The 26588-nt window shown below is 44.3% G+C and overlaps 1 protein-coding gene and 2 long non-coding RNA genes across 13 annotated transcripts; all 3 read left to right on the top strand.

Annotated features, from left to right (window-relative positions):
- The first annotated feature begins 30 nt into the window (after positions 1-30).
- LOC130535058 (nectin-1-like) lies at positions 31-26069 on the top strand. Of its 10 annotated transcripts, none has more exons than XM_057049900.1 (10): positions 33-192; positions 2274-2615; positions 2926-3225; positions 5192-5285; positions 9327-9481; positions 11754-11795; positions 12179-12275; positions 13165-13243; positions 25372-25485; positions 25644-26069. In XM_057049900.1, the coding sequence occupies exons 1-9, from the start codon at positions 120-122 to the stop codon at positions 25441-25443; spliced, it is 1254 nt and encodes a 417-aa protein (XP_056905880.1). In that variant the 5' UTR covers positions 33-119; the 3' UTR covers positions 25444-25485; positions 25644-26069. The 10 variants fall into 10 exon arrangements, with proteins under 10 accessions (XP_056905924.1, XP_056905880.1, XP_056905866.1 ...); XM_057049886.1 differs by having other exon boundaries at positions 25641-26069; XM_057049893.1 differs by having other exon boundaries at positions 25372-25489; positions 25641-26069.
- Positions 5292-9272, top strand: LOC130535330 (uncharacterized). Of its 2 annotated transcripts, none has more exons than XR_008953088.1 (3): positions 5292-6360; positions 6447-8755; positions 9018-9272. It is a non-coding gene; the product is annotated as an uncharacterized LOC130535330 (long non-coding RNA). The 2 variants fall into 2 exon arrangements; XR_008953087.1 differs by having other exon boundaries at positions 5859-5915; positions 6369-8755.
- On the top strand, positions 17628-18030 carry LOC130535359 (uncharacterized). The gene is made up of 2 exons (XR_008953093.1): positions 17628-17735; positions 17816-18030. It is a non-coding gene; the product is annotated as an uncharacterized LOC130535359 (long non-coding RNA).
- Positions 26070-26588: the final 519 nt, after the last annotated feature.

Raw genomic sequence — 26588 nt, 5'->3', positions numbered from 1 at the left:
TCTCTGTCTTCGATCATGGGAAGTGACGTCACCCTGAAGAAAGCGTGACCTCCCCAACCCGGATGTACTGTTAAAGAGAAGCACAAACCAAGGGAAGTTTCCTCCATGGTCGGTTGATTATGTGTTTTTACCGCAACATCTTCATCATATTTGCGGTGGGCTTCCTGATGACCCTGGGTACAACGGTCGGAGGTATCAGCTTGTTATTTGCTATTGTGACTGTAGAAGCCATGAATGTAGGTCCACGATGTATTTTGGTAGAGATTAGGGGTTATTGTTTTGTGATGATGGAGATATAATTTGTTCTCATCGCGGATAGCGGGTCACATGGCGAGCTGGCGATATACAGTGGTGGTCAAAAGTTTACAAACACTTGTAAAGAACATAATGTTATGGCTGTCTTGAGTTTCCAGTTATTTCTACAACTCTGATTTTTCTCTGATATAGTGATTGGAACAGATCCTTCTTTGTCACAAAAAACAATCATGAAGTTTGATTCTTTTATGACTTTATTATGGGTAAACTGAAAATGTGACCAAATCTGCTATACATACAGCAACATGAATGAGCAATTTTGGAGACTTAGAAAGTTGTGTCAATGACATGAGCTTCATAGCATGGCCTGGAGCCATTTCAAAGCAGCTGCAGGTTCCAAGAGCAACAGTGCAAACAATTGTTTGTAAGTATAAAGTGCATGGCGCTGTTTTGTCACTGCCACGATCAGGAAGAAAATGCAAGCTGTCACCTGCTGCTGAGAGAAAACTGGTCAGGAGGGTGAAGAGTCAACCCAGGAGCACCAAAAAGCAGATCTGCCAAGAAGTAGAAGCTGCTGGAACACAGGTGTCAGTGTCCACAGTCAAGCGCGTTTTGCATCGCCATGGACTGAGAGGCTGCCGTGCAAGAAGGAAGCCCTTGCTCCAAAAGCGGCACCTTAAGGCTCGACTAAAGTTTGCTGCTGATCACATGGCCAAAGATAAGACCTTCTGGAGGAAAGTTCTGTGGCCAGATGAAACAAAAATTGAGCTGTTTGGCCACAATGCCCAGCAATATGTTTGGAGGAGAAAAGGTGAGGCCTTTAACCCAAACCACCATGCCTACCATCAAGCACGGTGGTGGTAGTATTATGCTGTGGGCCTGTTTTGCTGCCAATGGAACTGGTGCTTTACAGAGAGTCAATGGGACAATGAAGAAGGAGGATTACCTTCAAATTATTCAAGAAAACCTAAAGTCATCAGCCCGAAGGTTGGGTCTTGGGCGTGGGTTGGGTGTTCCAACAGGACAATGACCCCAAACACACATCAAAAGTGGTAATGGAATGGCTAAATCAGGCTAGAATTAAGGTTTTAGAATGGCCTTCCCAAAGTCCTGACTTAAACCCCATTGAGAACATGTGGACAATGCTGAAGAAACAAGTCCATGTCAGAAAGCCAACAAATTTAACTGAACTGCACCAATTCTGTCAAGAGGAGTGGTCAAAGATTCAACCAGAAACTTGCCAGAAGCTTGTGGATGGCTACCAAAAGCGCCTAATTGAAGTAGAAATGGCCAAGGGACATGCAACCAAATATTAGCATTGCTGTATGTATAGTTTTGACCCAGCTGATTTGGTCACATTTTCAGTTTACCCATAATAAAGTCATAAAAGAATCAAACTTCATGATTGTTTTTTGTGACAAAGAAGGATCTGTTCCAATCACTATATCAGAGAAAAATCAGAGTTGTAGAAATAACTGGAAACTCAAGACAGCCATGACATTATGTTCATGGCTGTGTAAACTTTGTAAACTTTTGACCACCACTGTATGTGCACCCTCCCGTTATCCCGAAAGGGGAAAAGCGGTTAAGAGGAGATTATTGTGACTCCAAACGCTTCTTCGTCATTGCTGAGTGAGAGAGCACTGCACCATCAACTCGAATGCAGAAACAAGAGACAGTTATATTTATTTCATTATTCCAGGTGAATTTATTACCTTCCTTCTTCCAAACCACCTGCCAGACCACTGACATGTGAACCCACACCCACCCACCTCGCAAACAAACATATGTATCTGTTGCATTCTTTTCCCAGTTAGTCTGTGAATTTCTTTATTTTGGTCTAAATCATCGGTTCATAATGTTGCGGCGAGTCAGATGAAGTTTCATGTCTTTGTGTCAACCGATTATGGTGGAATAAGGAAAAACTGTTGAATTTAATTCATGAGACATTTTCCATTTCAGCCTGTGTGTTGCTGATTAAATCAGATTTGAATGAGACTTTTATCTCTATCTTTCAGCCCCGTCTGTGGTTGGAAGGGACGTATCGGTCATTCAAGGAGAAACAGGTGTCTTATTGTGCAGTGTCATCGACACCAATTACAATGTGTCTCAGATATCATGGGAGAAGCGCACTAGAGGTCACCCTCAGGATTCAGAATTCGTTACCATTACACCAGGATCTGGACTAAAAGTTATAAATGGAGGTGGTGACCGAGTCAAATTCATTGGAAACATTGATGATAAAAATGGATCTTTGGAGCTGTCCGGCATCACACTGATGGATGAAGGAATCTACACTTGTGCCTTCACTTTGTACCCCAGTGGAACTCAGCAGAAAATGATATCTCTAAATGTTGTTGGTATGTATATTTGTGTGTCTGAAGCCTCTCTCACATGTGCACTCCAGAGAATGTTTAGAGCTGTGTTTGCTTCAACATCAGCTCCACCAGAAAATTCTGAAACTGAACCAACTAGCTACAATTCAATGTCAATTCAAGAGTCCCCTCTCAGTGATCATAATGGTGGGTGCATGAACCAGAATACAATGTAGTAAACGATCATCTGGTGCACGACTTCAGGAATAGAGTGCATGTGTGAAAGGAGCCAGAGAGTGAAAGTCAGTCTCTGAAGTGACTTGTTTAACATTGGTGTGAACTGTAATCCTTCTAGTGCCTCCGGTTTCAAGCCTAGTTGACAATCATCCTGTTTTGGGTGATAAGGAGGTTTCCCTCGCTACCTGCACAGCTGCTGGTTCCAAACCACCTGCAACTGTGTCTTGGCTCTTTGGTGATTTACCAGGGGATCTCACAACTATTAGCAATGCTATTGAGCACCACAATGGAACAGAAACTACCTTTGGCTCGCTTGTTGGAGTCCCATCCAGAGAACTCGATCAGCAGTTGGTCCAGTGTGTCGTCACCAGTAAAGCCACTAAAGACCAAACTCTGCCCTTCACCATACAGATTTACTGTGAGTATTAATATTCCTCTAAACACCAATTTCTCACTCACACTGTTACCTCACATTGTGAAGATAGGAACAGTGTAGTAAAAGAACTGAACATGTTCTGTTTATTGTGTTAGATGCAGAGAAGCTTCCAGTTGTGGTAAAATAAATCTTCAAATCACTATAAATAGACCTCTCTCCTTTTTAAAATGTCTTAATTTTTCTTTTAACTAGATTTACAGTGGGCTGTCAAATGATTACATTTTGGAGGAGATTAATGTCATTGTATCTGTGGATTATGGTGAATCAATATTCAAAAATATGGCAGATTCCACTCTGTTGTTTCAGAAATAGACCAAACATCATATTTGGATAAATACATGCACAAGAGCCTTAAAGCCCAACGAGCACAGGTCAGCCTTGAGACAGTACTTCAAGCTTGTTGTGCTTCAGAGACATTAAAACTTTGTGCAAATGACCATGTATTTACTAATGCATCCCTTTGTTTTTCTTTTCCTTGAACCTATTTAGTGGACCAGCATGTTCTTCTAGAGCAGGGGTCGGCAACCCGCGGCTCTTGAGCCGCATGTGGCTCTTTGGCGCCGTCCTAGTGGCTCCCTGGAGCTTTTTCAAAAATATGAAAATGGAAATTGTTTTAATATAATTTCTGTAGGAGGAATAACGTGACAATCATTCTTAAAGTTTTCCAATGCTGTATAAATGTGTATAATAAATATTTAATTTCAACATCTCATTATAATGGAAGTTAAACTTAAAGCGTCATCGTACAGCAGAGTGGCCACGTGGTGCCTCATTCTCTCCAGGATGCTGCAGGGAAAATAAACATTTCATCATGAATGCTCATTATGTATTTGTAGCCTACTTATCATTTGGAAAGTAGGCTAATGCAGCTAATATAGACACTTACAGCATGTGTTGCCTTTATTATGAGCCCTATATAAGGCTTTAATTTTTGCGGCTCCAGACAGATTTGTTTCTTGTTTTTTTGGTCCAATATGGCTCTTCCAACATTTTGGGTTGCCGACCCCTGTTTCTAGAGAAACTTGTGGGCGCCTTTGTGAAAAATTATTTAATGGCTTAAACAAGTGACTTCTTCATGTCTTGGTCCACTCACAAGCACAGATGTTTAAAAATGAATATGAGACCGTGTTGTAGTCCTGAGCCACATGTATATTACACTGTAAAGAGAACTAAGCTAAAGTCTGAAATCTTTTGAGTTTTTACTTTGTTTCCTGTCAAATTAGGGAACACAGTGAGCTGCAGTCCTGGCTGGCTTATTTTTATTATACATGTAAAATACATGTTAATTTATCTCTAACGCCTCCAACCGTTTCCTGTGGTTTCGCAACGCCAGTTAAAAAAGGAAACACATTTATCCGTCAGCTTTGTGTCCTTGAAACACCACGAAAGAAAAAAGTAACGTGTAGATAAGTAACGAACTCCAACAACCGTTTTATTCAGTGGCAGGTGCAGATAAACGACAGTTAAGGTGAAAAAGGGCAGCTGCTCTCAACAGCGCCTGTGTTTGTACAGTGAGTCACTGTCAACCAGAGTGATGAAGCAGATAACACGACCCGTATGTTCCCTTATCTGTGGGATGTTTTACACCCTAACTCATGTGACGTCACTACACACATGTCACAGCTGAGTGGCAACATGGATTTACAGTATTATTAGTGCAATCACAGCATAAATGAAGTCTGAAGAGTTGGCAATGCATCAACACATTTATCCTTTGACTTTTCTACTACACTCACAATAAATAATAACACTTGTTATATGTCACTTTTTAAAAAGACAGAAGTTCTTCACACATCATAGTAATTAAGTAAATATAGCATAATTAGTAAATAGGGTACATGTCGTGCCTCAGTCCAGAGGGAAGCCATGCAAAGGGTGATCCATTGTTCTGAAATGAACTCTGTATGTTTTTACTTGCAGCAGTAACACAGCCTTTTTGTTTTTATAGTTCCTCCCTCTGAAGTGAATATCAATGAGCAACCAGATGGTTCTTTTTCCTGTGACACTGCTGCCAAGCCAAAGCCAGAGATTGTCTGGACCAGGTAGAGTGGTTGCAACCAACATCTGTTCATTTCTCTCAAAGAAAAACCTTGTTCCTGTCTGATGAAAAAGGCCAGTATTGATAATGGCTGATCAGGTTCAGCCTCACTCTCACCGTCACTATGGACTTGGATGAATAAATGCCCTCGTAGCCTATTCTTGAGGCTTTATATAAACTACGTTGTGACCATGACCTGGATCATAAATCCCTGCACTATGAAAGTAGGGACAAGTTCCAGCTCGTCCTCTTTTAGTTTCTTACTTTGGAAACCAAAAATAAATTGACATACCATAATGATTCCACCTTAAAATTGACTCTGTGTGATGCAGGCACCTTGTGTCTCTGTGAATTGAGGTCTGCTGTCCAACACCACAATAAGCACATTTAAACCGGAGTGTTGAAGTTTAACATGTATATGAACAGATGTGCAATAATTACATTAAAAACCTGTGTGATAATAACTGTTCATTAAGACGTGTTAAAGCTATGCAATAATATATGTGCAAGAATACATTCACACATGTGAAACAATGTTCAAATAATGTAAAGTTATGTAAAGTTAAGTAATATAAAGTCAAATCCTCTCCTAATATACCAGCCACAATGGCCTGCAGAGTATGGCAACGACTGGGTGAATGTTGACCATGTAACCTGTCCTGAATGGAAGGTTCTGCATTTTCTGTTGTCTCATTTGGACGAGGGCAATGTGTTGAGCACCATTCAATTGTATGTTTCATTCCACATTTCACAAGGGATTTATTGGTGTAGCATTAGGCCAGCATCCTCGGGTGTCTCAGGTTGTGAAGGGTGCCCATCATTTAAACCCAGGTCATCGTGCTTCAGTCCCTCACTAAAACTGTTGCTGAAGCTGCAGAAGTTGCCACTGAATTTAAACAAATTCTTCAGAATATTTTGGGTACTGTGCAGGAGCCTGTGGTCTCTAGAGACAGGGACAAGGGAAAACAATGAGAGATGGTTCATTACTGCCATGAGCTAGGTCACTGGAAGTCCTCGTTTCCATTGCTTAATAGTAACAGCATGCTGGAAACAGGCAGGTGAAATCTGCATCAATGGCGGTGAGTAGTCTTGTCCATCAGTCAGTGTGAAAGAGGTTTGTGGACAAAGCAGCAAATGGACTTGAGTCTTTTCTTTCTTTTGGCAGAGTTGGTTATCTGAGACTTGTTGATGGTGATTAAGGGATTCTTGGGTTCTCTGGCAGCTGAGTTGATCCGCCCTTCATCCTCACCTGTGGAAGTGGGGCTTTTCTTCATGCAGCAGAAGGATGGTCCTCTGCGGTGGTAGAGTGACCACCAGGGCCTGAATGAGATCACGGTGAAGAATAAATATCCCCTAACTCTGGCACCGTTCATGAGGCACAATTTCTCACCAAGCTTGATCTGAGGAGTGCCATCTCCTCATCTGTATCCAAGAATGAGACGAGTGGAAGACGGCTTTCGATAAGCCTCTTGGCCACTTGGTTTACCAGGTTATGCCTTTAGGTCTAACAATGCCTCCAGTCCTTGTTCATCGATGTGCTGAGGGATATGCTAAATAGATTCCTTTTCATGTACATTGAGCGTTTCCTTGGCTTCACAAACTTCTACGGTCAATTCATCTGAGACTACAGCAAGGTGGTGGCTACTTTGACGTGTCTGACATCTACCCTCAAGCCGTTCCAGTGGACCGACAAGGCTGAACAGCATTCATCCATTTGAAGTCCTTGTTCACCTCCTGTCCCTCTGGACCCCAGCCACCAGTTCATCGTGGGGGTAGATGCTTCAGACATCGGGGTCAGTGCCGTCCTTTCCCAATGAGACCACACGGACCAGAAGCTTAATCTCTGTGCCTTCTTATTCAGTGACAAGCGACGGCTGAGGAAGATTATGATGTGGGAAATTGAGAACTCACCATTGTGGTGGTCTTGCAGGAATGGAGACGCTGGCTAGAGAGATCTGCCCATCTGTGCATGATATGAACTGATCACAAGATCCTTGCCTCAGGAACCCGAAGCAGCTGAATTCTCAGCAAGCATGACGGGCACACTTTCTGGGTCATTTTGAGTTCACCTTACTGACCAGGTCCCTTCCTGTCAGGAACCGGGCCCCTCCTGTTTTGTGTGTGCTGCCTCCTGGTCCAAAAGAAGGTGTGTGAGATGCAACAGACTGACCCAGGTTCCAGTGATGTTTCTCTCAACCGGCTTTTTGTTCTGGAGTCGGTTTGCTAAGATGTTCTGCAGTGAGGACATTCCTCCCAACTCACCTGTCATCCTGTGTCTCGGCAGGACAGCCTGTCTCCTGGAGTTCTTTATTGCCTTTGGTGGACTGTGCCCATAACTCCTGTGTCCACCGTCACTGGGGTGTCTCCCTTCATGGCTACCCTGGGGGATCAGCCCCCTGGGGTTGATGTTCAGGAGGATGAGGCTGCATTGCCTCTGTGCAAGCCAACGTATGGCGCTCTGGTAGTGTTTGGCCGCTTGCGAAACTCTCGGCAGTCCCAGAAGCAGGACAATCGGGGCAGAACTCTGGGCCCCTCCTGTTGGCCAGGCCAAAGTGTGTAGCTGTTCACACACTTTTGACCACCTCCCCTTTGTGAACTGGCTCCTCATTTCATCGGCCCCTTTGAAGTGGATCAGATTGTGAACCCCTCTGCTGTGCACCTTAAGTTTCCTCCTCCCACAAGCTGCATCCCACCTTCCATCTGTACTGAAACCGGTTTCTGATCTTGTCCCTCCTTCCGATCTCCTCCTCCCCACACCGCCACACCTGCAGCTGATCTGGAGGATTTGAAGCCCTTGTTGATCAGCTCACCAGCATCAGATCTTTTCTTCTTTTCAGATCTGCCAGTGGTAGCCCGTGCTCATAAGACCTAAGAATCGGGATTTTCCTGAGAATATTTTGTTTCTTTCTCTTTCCTCCTGAGGTCAGCACTTCTCCTGACGCAAGGGCACTGTTCTCTTTTGTCACTCACTGATCTGCACCTTTTCATTGTTTCTTGTACCTTAACCTTTTACTCCAAGCTCTATCTACTCTCTTTTGGTCTGTTTAATGGCTTTCAGACCCTGTTCTTGTGCTTCCAATCAAACCTGCTTTTCTTCTTGCTCTCCGTTCTGCCATATGTGTGCTCTCTTTGTCAGTAATGACTGTTTACCTTAGCTTGGGGAGTTTACTCTGGCCTTACCCTGCCTTTTTATCTAAGGTGCTCAGTCCTCAGACCATTAAGTACTGGAGGTGGGTTCATCCTGTCTCCTATTCTCAGACAGAGTGAGACAAGCTGCTCATGTCCAGTTAGGTCATTATGTGTCTGTTTGACAAGTACTCAGCATCTGAGGAGGTCTCACTCTCAGCTTTTTGTCTGCAGTTGCAAGGCAAAGCTTGGTTATATGTTTCGTTTGTCACATTAGTTGGGTGATGTTATTTCACATGCTTATGCTGAAGGGGGGTTCCTGTGGGACATTTGTGCTGGGGCATCATGGTCTGCCCCAGTATTTGTGCATTTTTACAGGGTTAACATTACCTGTTCAGCACCAGTAGGTGCTGCTCTGCTGTCTGTTGCTCAGCTTGGTTCAGGCAATCAATGTCCTCTGTTCCTTCTGAACCTTTTATCCATTTAAGACCAGAGTGGTGGTCAGAGCGATATTGGAACAGATAGTGGGTTATGAATGTGACTGTGGGTCTGTGAAACTAAAGGATGGCATCACAATCATTGTTGCTCAGAACACTCTGAGGCGTTCAAGGTTTGAGGACGGACTGGAAATTATCCCCACTTTATCCCCACGGCATGATGACCCGGCAATTACAATTCTCTACCTCTACCAATAATAATAATAATAATAATAATAATAATAATAATAATAATATAATAGTATATGTCATTAACAAATTAGAGCTGTCAAAGGATCACATTTCTTCAATCACCATCACAGGATAACTGAAACATTTATGATTAATTGTGTTAAATTCAAATATAGGTACGTCTAAGAGAAAGCAAAATGTAACTTTCTGGTCTCTTGTTTCAATATTGAGGTTTATTTTGATGTTTTCAGGATTGATGGCTCATGGCCAGAGTCGTCTGTCACTGTTAAAGATGGAAGACTTAAGTTCTTGACCATGGATGCATCCCTGAATGGCCTTTACCAGTGTGAGGCTTCTAACGAATACGGCTCAAAGTACGGCCGCCTGTATGTCCACAATAATGCAGGTGAGCTTTGGTTTACAGTCTTCAGCTTTTATTTCCACTGTGGAGTTTCCATTTATTCTGTGTTTGACATGAACACAGCGGAGAACTCACCCAGGCCCTGAAGCTCATAGAGCTTTAGACAGTCTTTTACCCAGAAACATGACAGGAACTTTAAACAACATGCACTATTCCTGCTAATCTAGTTGACCATATCTACACACACGTGAATATTCCCAGAATTGAATGTAATTATTGTAAACGTTGAGGTGGAAGTGACGTCCCTAAAGGGTGCAATACTGAAAAAAGCAACCTTTGGATTTTGTGTGATCATCCTGCATATCTGGTGACATGTTTCTAACTGGTAAAACCTCTTTCTGTCACAGATGTTCTGCGTTTTGAAAACTTGGTTAAATTCTGTGTCTGAGACATCTTTGCTGTTTCAATAATTCAGCTTCAATTTAATAATGTATTGAAACACAGTTATTTTAGATTGATTAGTTGTAGCAACATGATATTTTAAGCATCTGCATCAGCTGGTCCTCACAACCTTTTTTTAAATTGTGACACGTATGGATTCATGCATTACTGTTCACCGAGCCTGGCACACAGATGCCCGGAGAATTAGAACCTACCGGAAACACACTTGTACTGGGTATTAGCTTAAAGTGTCACCATTTACTCTGACATTATAATGTCTTGAATCATGTCATCTACAGGTCATTGTACGGATTGTTGGACCTTGTTTGGCATTTTAATTTCAATTATTGCTGAGGTGGTTGTGATCCTGTTCCTCTGCACATCTGGGAAACTTAACGGGTAAAATTTACAACAACACTACACAAGCTCAAGTAAATATAAGTATATATGATACAATCAAAGTAACATGTACATGTCTATGAAGCATACCATTACTCAGGCACTGGCAAGCAGTCCAAACAATGGCCAGCACTCCAAAGAGAACCACTAGAGAAGTTCCAGCAGGAATAGAAGCGGTATGAGTTATTTGTGTGTTTCATGCTGTTTGTTTTGTCTCCATTTTGTGTATTTTTGATGTTCAAATTAATGAAACTTTGTCCTTAGGAATCTGCCTCCCTTTGAGATGAAGCTTGCAGTGATTCCTCTGGTTTGGTTCACGTTTAACCCTTTCACACCCTTGAATACCTTTTCTAAAAGATCAACAATGTATTCCTATTCAACAGGCTATGGTATTTAATTAAAATTATTGCTGAGCTGCACTTTATTCCCATAACTGATTATTGTCTTTTTATTCTTTCTTGTTTGTTGCAACATGATGTGAAATGATGCTTTTCATTACTTGGATCCTCCAAAGCCGAGAACAAACTTTTTATTGGGGTGGTTCCCACCTAATTGTGGTGCTACATGTGTAGAGACTCTCACTCATTATATCTACACTTGTCGGTTCCGAGAGCTAACACAAACCAGATTTGCTGGTCCTGGTCCTGGAACGAGTTCCAGAAGTATCTGAGACTACTTGAACTGACCACTTTGGAAGAATTTCAGTCCATTTTAAAGTTTCTGTTAGGTTTTGTACATGTTTTTTAATTCTTATTAAAAATAGATTTATCGCATGTTTCTGGCGTTTTATTGTTGTTGAATGTGTGGATGTAACTTGTCCTCGTGATCAGGCTGATTTTAATCTCACCGAGTCTTTTACCTATTTAAATAAAGGATTGAATTTTTAAAACACTGATGCCACAAACCTTTCATTCTGTTTTTTAGGCGTGAATGATGACCAATGATTTTTGTTTTTACAAATGTATATTTAACATGTTGACCTCTATAAATGAAGACACAATCAAAATGTTTATTATACAGTAAGTGTTATTGGAGATCTTAAAAGGGCTTTAATACCAAATTATAGTTTATATATTATCTATATATTATACTGATCATAATATTTCAATGCCTTCAATCATCAGATGCTGTGCCATAATAATTTGTGCACGGTTAACCCTAATAAAAATAGTGGCATTCCCTCTTGCCTAAAAAGGGGAAGTTCAGTCTCAAATGTAATGTTTCGTTAAAAGGGCAGCCTAAAATTTGTCTTTGCTGATAGTGCTGATATAAATCCTAAAGGTAGAAAGAGAGAACAAATCTTCTGCCAAAGGTCAGGGTCAGATTCATTTGAAGTTATTAGGAATGATTTAGCTCACCACAACATAATAGTGATGTACATCTGGTAGCTTATGCGGTGTGTATTTTGCACAAAATCACTGAAACAACACTTTGTGACCACGTGTGACTTTTTATTGTGTTGGTTCTCATTCCAGAGAAGATACTACTGCCACACATCTATCAGCTAAAAAGACTACAAGTTAGTAAAAATGTGTTGCTTTTTCATTCCAACTGCAACGTAACTATGAAAAATATATCACAAACTGAGTGGTATAAAGACAAAATAATCTTTGCTTATCAACATTCAACAAAAAGGAAAGTCCCAGATTTGCCTCCTGATCGATTACAAATGAACATTGACACTAATTCCCAGTCAACATTAAGCTTCTGAATGCTCAGCCTGATGATGCAGGATACTACAGTTGCCGTGTCACAGGTCTCACTGGTGTCAGGAGGATTGTGTGGAATTTACTTGTGTCTGAGGGACCTGAAGGTGAAGGTAGGCAGAGATGAAGACAGAGCTACTCATCTGTTTAAAGCTCTCACTGATGTTTTAATCCTTTCACACATGGTTTTGTGCAGAAGGCAGTTCTAACCCAGTGGGGAATTTTCTATATCTCCTCGTGTGTGTTCCTGCATTACTGGTGTGTGTCCTCGCTCTGACTGTCTGCCTCTGGAGGTGAGTCCATATGACAGCTTTCAGCTCTCCTGTGTGTCAGTCTTGCTGGAGGTGATGATAAATGAAGACGGTGTAGCAGCAGCGTTGGTGCATGAGGGCAGATTCAGTCGGGTCAGACGACTGATTTTGGTGTGTGGACACATTTATTTATCATTAATTGGTTCTACAACACAGAGTTCCGTGGTTGTACACAATACTTGTTCTAGGGGTGTATTTCAGTAGCTGAAAGGGTTTTTTAAGCTGATGTTTTCTATCTTTAGAATGAGTTGGGTTTTCACACCTCCAGTGCTGCTACTTACTTCAAGTTTTCTCCTCAGCACATCTCAACACTTAATGAACGTGTCAGCTCATTTTGTTCTGTAACAACTATCACAACAAGATCAAATGCTGTTAAAGTGCAGCAACATTTCCACTCTCAATTTACTTTGACCTATAAAGATTATTGTCACTGTTTTTGCATGATTACAGTGTTCATTTTGGACAAAAATTGATTTTCCAAAAATCTCTTGAGTTGCAAAGAAAAGTTCATTGGAGTGTTGCGAAGCAGCAGCGTTGGTGCATGAGGGCAGATTCAGTTGGGTCAGACGACTGATTTTGGCTTCATTGCAAGAAAAGAGCCGAGTCGTGTCCTGAAGTCTGGGCTCTCCTCTGTATTTATAGAGGTTGTTTGGCCTCTCCTTTAATCAGAACTTCATCACCACTGAGCTGGACCGCACACAACCCTGCTCAGCTTATTCTTCTTTTAATGGTTTCATCTCTATGTCGTCTGAAATCACTAAATATTTATTAATAGCAGTTAAAACCTCTATGTGAAATATGGAAAGTCATGCATCATCTTATTGTTAAAATAATCTGATCCTCATAATAATCATCATTGTCAAATTCAAAGATGGACCAAAACCACAGAGCAGGACTTCTTCAGTAGCCAGACCCTAAATTATGTCCAGTCTCGTGCACCTGTGAGAGAGGTCAGAAGAACTTTTATCATATAATTGTCACAAAATTGTAAAATATTTATTGTTTCTTTCTTTGGAGTCCTAAGTTTATTTCCAATGTGTGTCTAGATGGTTCCTCCACAGCACCAAAATTTATGAGTGATGCAGTTTAGTCATACAAACACGTGAAAATCAACTGTTGAATCACCATTTTTAAAAAGCATAACTGAAAATCATTTAATTCAAAACATGCAAATTCATGAAGTTTATAAAGAAGAATCTTCTGTTGGCCTCTTCAGGGGCAGGTGCCTTCTGCTTTCGACAACAGCCTGTATTTGACGTGACTTTGGTGCTGTGGAGGAACCATCTAGACACACATTGGAAATAAACTTAGGACTCCAAAGAAAGATTAAAGGCTGATTAAATGGTTGCATTTGAGTCCATATGTGTGAAAAGTGAGTGTAGAATCAGCTGGAAACTCTGCAACTGTCTGTCCAGCAGTTAAGTGTATCACTAATAGATGGAATTGTCACTTTCTGTCTCTTCAGAAAACGCGTGTTGTCAAAGAATCCAGTAGAGGATCAGTTTGAACCTGGTTCAGGAGGGGAGGTCAGTGGTTATTCATATATTTTAGAAGCTTTAGTGCTTTACTTCTGTCCCTCAGGAAGCACGTGCATTTAGTGTCATGTCTCTTGTCTCTGCAGGTGACCACAGAACCACAGATGAGAACAACCAGTTGGCCAGAGAACAGGAAGAGGAGTCGCTACGTGGAGAGGCTCAATTCAATCTACGGTCTATAGGCCTTCAGAACAGAACGGCCGTTTGAGGTGTTAAATACTAGTTACAAGTACAACGGTTTTTCCTTTTCTTTCTGTCTTAAATATTTATGCTTTTCTGTATTTTGATTGAAATTTACTTAGATTGCTGTCATTAAAGGGTTCATGTAACATAGAATCAGTTTATTGATTAAAAGTTCCACCTCTGTTGAAGCAGCAATAAAAAAGTACAGCTGAACAGGTCTGAGTCCGGCTTCTGGTCCACACGTGGTTCTGTTCACTGACATTAGCGTTTTCTCAGTGGGAGAAATCTGAGCGTGCTGGTCATGTCCTCTGTTGTGGTTCTGTTTTGGTTGTCCCTCAGACTTCTCACCTCCTCCTCTACCTACCTGCAGGAGCAGCATTTAGGGGCGGGCTGATCTCTGGGAGCTGAGCCTCTGGCACTCCTGCAGCTCCTTCTGCCTAATTGGCTCCTACTTCAGCCTCTTTGTCTCTGGTGCCGGATTGTTCCACATGTTTCAGCATGTGGAAAGCTCCAGCCCACAGAGAGCTACAGCCCACAGAGCTCCAGCCCTTCACCTTGTGTTATCTAGTGATGTCCAAATGAGGCTTCATGAGGCTTCGAACCCTTTTCAGATTCAGATTCAGATCCTTTATTGTCCCACACGGGGAAATTACAGTGCAACAACAGCAGCAAGAGCACTCAGAGAAAAATAAGATAAAATCAAATAGAACAGGATTTGGAATATACAAAGAGGATGTATATTTACAATAATCCAGATAAATGGATAATCGGCCTCTGTGTACCTGTACATAGGGTGGGTGAATACAATATACATATCAGAATATATAATATTCTGATATGTATATTGTATGTACCTGTACATAGGGTGGGTGAATACAATATACATATCAAATATATAATATTCAGATTGTGTTAGCGGGTGTTATGTTTATTGTGCAGTCTGACAGCAGCCGGCAGGAAAGATCTGCGATACCTCTCCTTCACACAGCGAGGGTGGAGCAGCCACTCACTGAAGGAGCTGCCCAGTGCTGCCAGGGTGTCCTGTAGGGGGGTGGGACGTGTTGTTCAACATGGATGATAGCTTAGCCATCATCCCCCGTTTCCCACCACCTCCACCGAGTCCAGGGGACATCCCAGGACAGAGCTGGCCCTCCTTACCAGTCTGTCCATCCTCTTCCTGTCCCTGTCCGTGATGGGTTTTGAACCATTGTGTTGAAAATTGGTTTATTACTCGAAGCTTCAATCATTTCGAACGCGGGGGCCATCTGCTGGCGCATTGATTGTACTGCAGCCATGCAAAAGGTTGATGACCCAGCAAGCGTGCACTTTTGATGTTGTATTATTTTTCTATATATTTTAGGAACAGGGGGGTATGGGCCTAAGGTGCGCTGTGCATTTTTTTTTTTTAAAAGCAACAGTTTCTCCACAGTCGAGGGTTTGAGGCGGTTTCTCTTTTTTGAAACTATTTCCCCAGCTTAAGAAAACACCCTCTCGCAGGACACAGAGGATGCTGGTGTTGCGAGATACTGGTTTGCCAGGTGGTACAGGTTTGGGTACAGGGCTTTGTTTGTTGTCCAGTACACCAGAGGGTCCTGTGATCGTTCAAGTGGAGGGGCTGACAGATAACGCTGCTGCACCTCCACTATGCATCAGCGGTGGCATTCCTGGACGCTCTTGCTTCTTCAGCATCCCTGTCCAACAGCTTCCACGGATCAATGACTCAAAATAAAACATTACATAAAGTTTAGTCTGTACATGAATCAATGCAAATAAATCTATTGATCCAAATTCTATAATTTTTGTACCTTGGGAAGAAGCAGCTGGTTCTGGCTGTGCTGTTGAAGTGGATGGCGGGTCCTCTTGGGTGGGTGCATTCCACAACAATGCCGCACACTCCGATTTTAACCGGTGCACAGCTGACTCGGCATTTGAAGGGCTTTGGAATCCGAGTGTTTTAAATCTTGGGTCAAGTAATGATGATAAAGAGAAGATGCTTGTGGTTTCTATTCCACTGAGTTTATCATTCATAATTCTATTGAGGTTTATGCCAAGGTCTTTTGCCATTGTGTTTGAGTTCTGTGCCATCAGCTCACTCAAAGCATGCTTCAGCATTTTTATCAGGGGTGTTATTTTTGATCCCGACACCCTCTTTTCATGTGAGAGCTCTACGGTGGCAGCATGAAAAGGTGACGGTATCTTCCTACACTCAGATGCACACTCAAAGTCATTTGCAGTCAATAGGTCCAAATCTGTGGGCAGAGCGGTCAGAGCAGCTGCAGCTGCATCCCTCTGCTCATAAAGACGCTGCAGCAGCTCATAGGTGCTATTCCATCTTGTGTCTACTTCAATTATTAGTTTTGTGACAGGACGGCCCATTTGCACCTGGATCTGCTGCAGCTTCTCTTTAGCGGTGGTGCTGCTTGATTTAAAATAGGTGATCATCCGCCTCGTTTTTGATCTCATATTATCTAGCCCAGGAGTAGCATCCATGGCCTTTTTGACAGTTAAGTTTAGTGCGTGAGCCAGGCAGACGGCGTGCTGCACCCGCAGAATATTTGCTGCAGCATCAGTCACCAAGCACCTCACCTTCTCTTCAAGAGCCCATTCCCTTAAAAGCTCTCGAGCAGTTCCAGCGATGTTCTCTGCTGTGTGACTGAGAGGAAAAGGCCGAACTCCCACCAGGGTGGTGGAGAGTTCACCTGCATGAATAGCATGACAGGTGACAGCAAGATACGCATCCATGTTGATGGAAGTCCACATATCTGCGGTCAAGCTGACACTGTCAACATTCTGCAGGGCTGCCTTGGCCTTCTCCTTTTCTTCCACATCCCTCCTCTCCACCATGGCTTTAACTGTCTGCCTTGATGGAAGGGTGCATGTGGGATCCAGTTTAGCCACCAGAGCACGGAAGCCAGGATCAGACACCACAGTGAAAGGCTGGGAATCTTTCACTATGAAATCCACTAGAGCTTCATCAAGCTCCTGCTTCCTGCTACATAAAATATGGAAGTTAGCAGAACAAGATTAATTTAGTTAATTAACTAATTTTATACACCCAAACCTGCGCAGTAAAGTTTAAAAGTTACTCTTAATATTGCCTGGAACAGCACCCCCTCACCTGATGGAAAACGTCATCACAGCAGCACCACCAGCTTCATTCTCATGTTGGCTCGGTAATGCCTCATCATTGATGACGTGTTGTTATTATATGTCGGGAACAAAGCAAACACTTCACACTGCAAATTAAAAATGAGATGTGTGTGTGGTTTATTATTTGTTACTGTGTGAATAAGAGTTGAAAAATACGTTTGTAACACTTACCTTGTTCGGCGGCACCATTTCAAAGTGGTCCCAGACTTGAGATCTCTTCCTGGTTGGTTCCATTGCAAAGCAATAAGAAAGCAAACCGAAAGCAATACGAACGCTAATCAGATCAATCCAAGAAGGTATTGACCAGATAGGCAACGTTTTGCGCGGTTTCATCCATTTTTAAACACAACTGAGACCCTCCAATTGTTCAAAGCCCCGCTCATTGAACAGAACCAGTCAGCTGATTCAGAATGAACGAAGCAGTGAAGTGGTTCAAACGTCATCAGTCACGTGGTTTGAGGCGAGCTCCCGAACAGCGCTTCTGAAAACTCGACCGAGTTTTGGGGCGTGGTTCGAAGCCCCGTGTCAGAGGGAACATCACGACTCGTGTTATCCCTTGTTATTCTCCAGCGTAGTAAGTTGTGTCAGTGCCTTGTCACTGTTTTCAGTTGTACATTTTCCCGATGGTTTTTCCCATTTCATGGTGATTTTTAGTTCGCTTTTCTGTTGCTACTAGTGGTGGGCAAGTGAAGCTTCATGAAGCGCCGAGGCTTTCGTAACATTGAGCCGAACAAGATTCAAAGCTTCAAGACTTCAGTGATGGTGACATCTGGTGGACAACTGAAGCCATAGCAACCTCTGAAGAGCACGACTGAAGCACTGGCGCTGTTTCAATCCCATGACACCAATAAAAGTTCATTGTGTGCTCATCCAGGCGTTTGGTTCATTCATACCAAATAATGATTATATCGTCTTTACAATAAAATATGCAGATGCTCGCTCCCTTACCCTAAAACACATTCAAGATTAACCTAAAGAATAAATGCAAATTATGTTAAGGGTTCAGTGTTGGTTTAGGGTTCATTGAACAATTTGAGATTTATTTAACAACTGTACTAAAAGTCCCTAACAGGATGAGAGATCCTTCCTACTTTGCAAATGATCATGGTGTTTGAATTCAGAACATTGTTTTTGTGTGTGTGAAGTGTTTTTAAGGAAAACCTTTAAAGGTAATGGTTTGTCATTTGGGGGCTTGTATGTTTGAGTTGGAATGATTATTCACAGAAGCAGACAAGTTAATTCCTCTTCACAGGTTTTTATTGAGAAATATCATTTTTTCTGCCGTTGCAGGCTTCAGTCTGCTCCTCTTCTGGCTGACCAGCTTCCCCAGCTTTGGGAAATATCCTTTCACAGGGAACAGACGATGCTGGGATGCACAGATACTTGCAAGTTTCCACAGCGTAGGATTTAAAGTCTTTTGTGCCACCCAGTACTTCAAGGGATCCTCAGCTCTTGTCAGAATTTGTTCTTTCAAATATCTGTGACAGAGACAGTAAGACAATGAATGACTGAATAAAAAACTCATGTTTCAACACATCAACAATAAATAGACACACACATACATATATACAGTATATATATGTATATATTTAGCTTACTGTCAGGATTTCCAGTGTTGACAGGGTCATGATTGTCGTCATGCCGAGCACGCAAGTGTCTCAGCATAGATGATGTGTTGTTGCTGTAAGACAACTCTTGTGTGAATTGCAAACACTGCACCTACAAGCAATTGTAATTTTGAGACCCGTTTAAAAATTAAAAATACAATTCAATTATGGAAACATAAAATGTACGCTATGAACTGCATTATACCTTATTTGGTGCTATGAGATCAAAATGATCCCAAACTTTAGAACGTCACTTATTGGTGGTACTCTCCATGAAACTTGCCAAAATACTCTCACTCTCCAAATCTCTATCTCCTCACAACCCAACAATTTTGAAGCATAATAATGCTTCTGATATAGCTGGTATGCCATCAAACCACTCAAATCTGTCTCAGAATGCGTTGAAACTCCATGAGCCAATGACACGCACTGAAAGACTGAGCCAATGAAAGACTTCGAAACATTTTGAAGCAATGAAGCGCGAAGGGAAACAGCGATGACGTTCGAAGCTTCAGACGTATTCGGTCACGTGACACCGGTGTTTCGAATCACTCCTCCGCTTCAGAAGAGGGACACAAGCTCCAAAGCCTCGGTATCATTTGCCCATCACGAGTTGCTACTTCCCCTCCCTGGGCTACCACCTTATCGTGGTGGAGGGGTTTGCGTGTCCCAATGATCCCAGGAGCTCCGTTGTCTGGGGCTTTATGCCCCTGGTAGGGCCACCCATGGCAAACAGGTCCTAGGTGAGGGATCAGACGAAGCGTAGCCCAGACCTCCTGATGATGAATAACAACATCGGTACCAAGTTTCCCTTGCCCGGATGCGGGTCACCGGGGCTCCCTCCTGGAGCCAGGCCTGGGGGTGGGGCATGTTGGCGAGCGCCTGGTGGCCGGACCTCTGCCCATGGAGTCCGGCCGGGCACAGCCCGAAGAGGCAACATGGGACCCCCTTCCCGTGGGCTCACCACCTGCAGGAGGGGCCAAGGGGGTCGGGTGCATTGTGTTTTGGGTAGCAGCCGGAGGCGGGGACCTTGGCGGTCTGATCCCCGGCTGCATAAACTGGCTCTAGGGACATGGAATGTCACCTCTCTGGTGGGAAAGGAGCCTGAGTTGGTGCGCGAGGTTGAGAAGTTCCGACTAGATATAGTTGGCCTCACCTCGACGCACGGCAAGGGCTCTGGAACCAGTCTTCTTGAGAGGGGTTGGACTCTCTACCACTCTGGAGTTGCCGATGGTGAGAGGCGACAAGCAGGGGTGGCAATTCTGGTTGCTCCCCATCTCAGTGCCTGTGTATTGGAGTTTACCCCGGTGGATGAGAGGGTAGCCTCCCTTCGCCTTCGGGTGGGGGGACGGATCCTGACTGTTGTTTGTGCCTATGGTCCAAACAGCAGTTCAGCGTATCCACCCTTTTTGGAGTCCTTAGAGGGAGTGCTGGAGAGTGCTCCTTCTGGGGGCTCCCTCGTCCTCCTGGGTGACTTCAATGCTCACGTTGGCAATGACAGTGTGACCTGGAGAGGTGTGATTGGGAAGAACGGCCCCCCTGATCTGAACCTGAGTGGTGTTTTGTTATTGGACTTCTGTGCTCGTCTCAGATTGTCCATAACGAACACCTTGTTCAGACATAAAGGCGTCCACATGTGCACTTGGCACCAGGACGCCTTAGGCCGCAGATCGATGATCGACTTTGTGGTTGTGTCATCGGATTTGCGGCCGCATGTTCTGGACACTCGGGTGAAGAGAGGGGCGGAGCTGTCAACTGATCACCACCTGGTGGTGAGTTAGCTCCGATGGTGGGGAAGGATGCCGGACAGACCTGGCAGGCCTTAACGTGTTGTGAGGGTTTGCTGGGAACCCGGCAGAGTCCCCTGTCAGAAGGAGCTTCAACTCACGCCTCCGGGAGAGCTTTGACCATGTCCCGGGGGAGGCGGGGGACATTGAGTCCGAGTGGACCATGTTCCGTGCCTCCATTGTTGAAGTGGCTGACCGATGCTGTGGCCGCAAGGTGGTTGGTGCCTGTCGTGGCGGCAATGCCCGAACCCGCTGGTGGACACCAGCGGTGAGGGATGCCGTCAAGCTGAAGAAGGAGTCGTATCGGGCCTTACTGGCCTGTGGGACTCCTGAGGCAGCAGATAGGTACCGGCAGGCCAAGCGGAGTGCAGCTACGGCGGTTGCCGAGGCAAAGACTCGGGCATGGGAAGAGTTCGGTGAGGCCATGGAGAACGACTTTCGGACGGCCTCGAAAAGGTTCTGGACCACCATCCGGCGTCTGAGGAAGGGGAAGCAGTGCACTGTCAACACTGTGTATAGTGGTGATGGTGTGCTGCTGACCTCAACTCGGGATGTTGTGGATCGGTGGAAGGAATACTTCGAGGACCTCCTCAATCCCACCAACACGCCTTCCAGTGAGGAAGTAGGGCCTGGGGACCTGGAGATGGGCTCTCATATCTCCGGGGCTGAAGTTGCCGAGGTAGTCAAAAAACTCCTCGGTGGCAAGGCCCCGGGGGTGGATGAGATCCGCCCAGAGTTCCTTAAGGCTCTGGATGTTGTAGGGCTGTCGTGGTTGACTCGACTCTGCAACATCGCGTGGACATCGGGGGCAGTGCCGCTGGATTGGCAGACTGGGTGGTAGTCCCTCTTTTTAAGAAGGGGGACCGGAGGGTGTGTTCCAACTATAGGGGATCACACTCCTCAGCCTCCCTGGTAAGGTCTATTCAGGGGTACTGGAGAGGAGGGTCCGCCGGATAGTCGAACCTCGGATTCAGGAGGAGCAATGTGGTTTTCGTCCTGGGCGTGGAACAGTGGACCAGCTCTACACCCTCACCAGGGTCTTCGAGGGTGCATGGGAGTTTGCCCAACCAGTCCACATGTGTTTTGAGGGCTTGGAGAAGGCATTCGACTGTGTCCCTCAGGGGGTCCTGTCGGGGGTCCTCCGGGAGTATGGGGTGTCGGGCCTGCTGATATGGCTGTCTGCTCTGCTCCCTGTACGATCGGTGCCAGAGTTTGGTCCGAATTGCTGGCAGTAAGTCGAACTCATTTCCGGTGAGGGTTGGTCTCCGCCAGGGCTGCCCTTTGTCACCGATTCTGTTCATAATTTTTATGGACAGAATTTCTAGGTGCAGTCATGGTGTTGAGGGGATCCGGTTTGGTGACCTCAGGATTGGGTCTCTGCTTTTTGCAGATGATGTGGTCCTGTTGGCGTCATCGGCCTGTGACCTCCAACTATCACTGGATCGGTTCGCCGCCGCATGTGAAGCGGCTGGGATGAAAATCAGCACCTCCAAATCCGAGGCCATGGTTCTCGACCGGAAAAAGGTGGAGTGCCTTCTCCGGGTCAAGGAGGAGATCCTGCCCCAAGTGGAGGAGTTTAAGTACCTCGGGGTCTTGTTCACGAGTGAGGGAAGAATGGAGCGGGAGATCGACAGGCGGATCGGTGCGGCATCCGCAGTAATGCGGACTCTGCACCGGTCCGTTGTGGTGAAGAGAGAGCTGAGCCGAAAGGCGAAGCTCTCGATTTACCGGTCGATCTTCGTTCCTACCCTCACCTATGGTCATGAGCTTTGGGTAATGACCGAAAGAACAAGATCACGGGTACAAGCGGCCGAAATGAGCTTCCTCGTAGGGTGGCTGGGCTCTCCCTTAGAGATAGGGTGAGAAGCTCTGTCATCCGGGAGGAGCTCGGAGTAGAGTCGCTGCTCCTCCGCGTTGAGAGGAGCCAGATGGGGTGGCTTGGGCATCTAGTCAGGATGCCCCCTGGACGCCTCCCTGGTGAGGTGTTCAGGGCATGTCCCTCCGGTAGGAGACCCCCGGGGAGACCCAGGACACGTTGGAGAGACTATGTCTCTCGACTGGCCTGGGAACGCCTGGGGATCCCTCCGGATGAGCTGGAGGAGGTAGCTGGGGAGAGGGAAGTCTGGGCTTCTCTCCTTAGGCTGCTGCCCCCGCGACCCGACCCCGGATAAGCGGTAGTGGATGGATGGATGGATGGATGGATGGATGGAGTTGCTACTTCCTTAGAGTTTTTTGTTGTTACTTGATTCGATCCTTCATTCTGAGAACTGTCTCTCTTTGCATTTTTTGGCAATAAAGAACCTTTTGTTTTACACTCTGCATCTGGGTCCTGGCCTCCTTAACTCGAACGTGACATCCTCAATGTAACTAAGTGGACTATACCTTGTGTGCTTGAGCCCTCCTTCAGCTCTCCCTCAGGTTTTCCCTGGCTGGGCTCGGTTCTCCTCAGGACCACCACTATGACAGCCCTTGGTGTGCCGATGGCATTCTGCAGGTTGTCTTGTGTGTTTGCTTAGTCTTCCAGCTGGCTGTGGTAGTAGGTTGTGTGCCCTCAGCGGGGCTCCTGGGCCTGGTGGCTCGACCTACAGAAACCCTGCCGTCTTCCTCCAGCTCTCCCAGCTCATCTTTGGTTCAACGTAAAAACAAGTCCCAGGTTTTTCTTTAAATACTTGGTTTGGATCCTTTCTGCTGCCTCCCTCTGATCCAGGGTCATGCCCCCCCCCCCCCCCCCCCCGCTCCTTCTCCATCCTTTGCCAGCTTGTTGTTGATCCCTTTTGTGCTATTGTCTCTCCAACCAACCAGTCACTCCTGGCCTCCTGCTTCAGTTCTGTTCTCCCTTCCACCGCCCATCAGCCCTGACTCCCTTGTTGTGGAACAGACATAAACAACATTTATTCATTATTTATAAAATATTGTTTCCCTCTTGTCAGCAACATGTTAAACATTGACCACAAGTGCTATGGCAACCTTTACCGTCACGTGACTTGTGAGTCGTAAGTTAAAATATCACTTCCTTTACTTAAAGAGTGTAGAATCCTTCAAAGGCTGAGTGAGAGATGCATTCTGACTTTGTCTCTCTGAGGAACAGCATGTTTCATCTGAACCCGGCAGCTCTGCTCTTCATTCTGCAGCTGTTCATGTGGAAAGTCTTTGCAGGTGCAGTAGAGGTGATTGTCTGTGCTGTCTGTGTTCATCTGCATTTAATTTCAGGTTTACTGACTGGTTGTTTCCTTCACTCTTAGGGGTGATTCCACCTGAGCAGAGAAATTTAACAGTGGTGAGAGGTGAAACTGTCACCCTCAACTGCAACGTAACTATGGAAAATATAACACTCACCGAGTGGTATAAAGAAAAAAATCTTTGCTTATCAACATTCAACAAAAAGTAAAGTCCCAGATTTGCCTCCTGATCGATTACAAATGAACATTGACACTAATTCCCAGTCAACATTAAAGCTTCTGAATGCTCAGCCTGATGATGCAGGATACTACCGTTGCAGTGTAGCAGCTCTCACTGGTGTCAGGACGATTGTGTGGAATTTACTTGTGTCTGAGGGACCTGAAGGTGAAGGTAGGCAGAGATGAAGACAGAGCTACTCATCTGTTTAAAGCTCTCACTGATGTTTTAATCCTTTCACACATGGTTTTGTGCAGAAGGCAGTTCTAACCCAGTGGGGAATTTTCTATATCTCCTCGTGTGTGTTCCTGCATTACTGGTGTGTGTCCTCGCTCTGACTGTCTGCCTCTGGAGGTGAGTCCATATGACAGCTTTCAGCTCTCCTGTGTGTCAGTCTTGCTGGAGGTGATGATGAATGAAGACGGTGTAGCAGCAGCAGCGTTGGTGCATGAGGGCAGATTCAGTCGGGTCAGACGACTGATTTTGGTGTGTGGACACATTTATTGATCATTAACTGGTTCTACAACACAGAGTTCCGTGGTTGTACACAATACTTGTTGTAGGGGTGTATTTCAGTAGCTGAAAGGGTTTTTTAAGCTGATGTTTTCTATCTCTAGAATGAGTTGGTTTTCACACCTCCAGTGCTGCTACTTACTTCATTTTTCTTCTCACACATCTCAACACTTAATGAACGTGTCTGCTCATTTTGTTCTGTAACAACTATCACAACAACATCAAATGCTGTTAAAGTGCAGCAAAATTTCCACTCTCAATTTACTTTGACCTATAAAGATTATTGTCACTGTTTTTGCATGATTACAGTGTTCATTTTGGACAAAAATTGATTTTCCAAAAATCTCTTGAGTTGCAAAGAAAAGTTCATTGGAGTGTTGCGAAGCAGCAGCGTTGGTGCATGAGGGCAGATTCAGTTGGGTCAGACGACTGATTTTGGCTTCGTTGCAAGAAAAGAGCCGAGTCCTGTCCTGAAGTCTGGGCTCTCCTCTGTATTTATAGAGGTTGTTTGGCCTCTCCTTTAAATCAGAACTTTCACCACCACTGAGCTGGACCGCACACAACCCTGCTCATCTTATTCTTCTTTTAATGGTTTCATCTCTATGTCGTCTGAAATCACTAAATATTTATTAATAGCAGTTAAAACCTCTATATGAAGTCTGGAAAGTCATGCATCATCTTATTGTTAAAATAATCTGATCCTCATAATAATCATCATTGTCATATTCAAAGATGGTCCAAAACCACAGAGCAGGACTTCTTCAGTAGCCAGACCCAAAATTATGTCCAGTCTCGTGCACCTGTGAGAGAGGTCAGAAGAACATTTATAATATAATTGTCACAAAATTGTAAAATATTTATTGTTTCTTTCTTTGGAGTGCTAAGTTTATTTCCAATGTGTGTCTAGATGGTTCCTCCACAGCACCAAAGTCACGTCAAATACAGGCTGTTGTCGAAAGCAGAAGGCACCTGCTCCTGAAGAGGCCAACAGAAGATTCTTCTTTATAAACTTCATGAATTGGCATGTTTTGAATTAAATGATTTTTAGTTATGCTTTTTAAAAATGGTGATTTGTGACTGTAATTCAACAGTTGATTTTCACGTGTTTGTATGACTAAACTGCATCGCTCATAAATCACACTTTTGCTTTGATGTTGTCTCCATCTTTATGTACAGTAGAGAAAATCCCCCAATCCTCCATTTTCTCTGGGGTGCTCTCTTCCTCCTCTGGTCCTCTACCAGAGGCCTGGGAACTTGAGGCTGCTGCACCGTATCTTAGCTGTTCCCAGTGCTGCTCTCTTCTGGACAGAGATCTCAGATGTTCCTGGTGCTGGAGCCACTCACCCAGTTTGAAGGCCACATTTCCCAACGACTCTGATCAATGGAGCCATTATTCATGTTTTATTGGGTTCTTTTTAAATGAGAACTCTCAGTGAGGGTCAGAGCAGAGTTATTAAGGCGATACTCCACTGAAAATGGTACACTGCTGAGGAGCAGGAAATGCCCTACTTATTGTCATAAATGATCAACAATATATTCACAAATACTCCGATGTTATGTGGCTATTATTGAAAGATGGGGAATAAATGAAGTTTTATGTTTTCATCTGAAAAGACAAAAGTAATGTTCTTTACAAGAAGATGATTGGAGAGTGCAATTTAAAGATGGATGGGAATGTGTTAGAAAGGCTTGAGTGTTTCCATTTCCTTGGTATTTACTTTGATCAGAGGCTGAGCTGGAGGGATCAGTCAGGTGGTGAATACATGTAAAAAAAAGTGGTGAGATTTCTTTTCACTGAATTTATATCCATGACATCGTTTGATGAGGTCTTGAATAAACTATGGGAGCACAGTTTATGGAACACCAATCAGTTCTAACTGGATAGATGGATATGATCCAGGCACGAACACTTGGAATGTGCCTGCCTACACTTCACCTGTGTTCACGCTCCAGGTGGAGGCAGGAGAAATGCCACTGTGGCTGAGGAGGAAGCAACGACCAGCTGATTATTACTGGATTAATTTAAGAGGTCATCCTACTAAGGGAGTTCTGCAAATCAGTTGGGAGAAAGAGAGAACAAAAAAGAGGAGTTTTGGCTTTAAAAGTGACAGAGTGGCAAGGATA

The sequence above is a fragment of the Takifugu flavidus genome, chromosome 1, assembly GCF_003711565.1.
Source record: "Takifugu flavidus isolate HTHZ2018 chromosome 1, ASM371156v2, whole genome shotgun sequence".
Taxonomy (NCBI): Eukaryota; Metazoa; Chordata; class Actinopteri; order Tetraodontiformes; family Tetraodontidae; genus Takifugu; species Takifugu flavidus.
This window is presented reverse-complemented; position numbering and strand designations above follow the sequence as displayed.

What these genes read in the sequence shown, in the direction of transcription:
- LOC130535058 (XM_057049878.1), top strand. Translation starts at nt 120, where the DNA reads ATGTGTTTTTACCGCAACATCTTCATCATATTTGCGGTGGGCTTCCTG. An exon ending in ATCAGCTAAAAAGACTACAA is followed by an intron (nt 11,796 to 12,178) that starts GTTAGTAAAAAT and finishes GGTTTTGTGCAG; the next exon opens with AAGGCAGTTCTAACCCAGTG. An exon ending in CTGACTGTCTGCCTCTGGAG is followed by an intron (nt 12,276 to 13,758) that starts GTGAGTCCATAT and finishes CTGTCTCTTCAG; the next exon opens with AAAACGCGTGTTGTCAAAGA.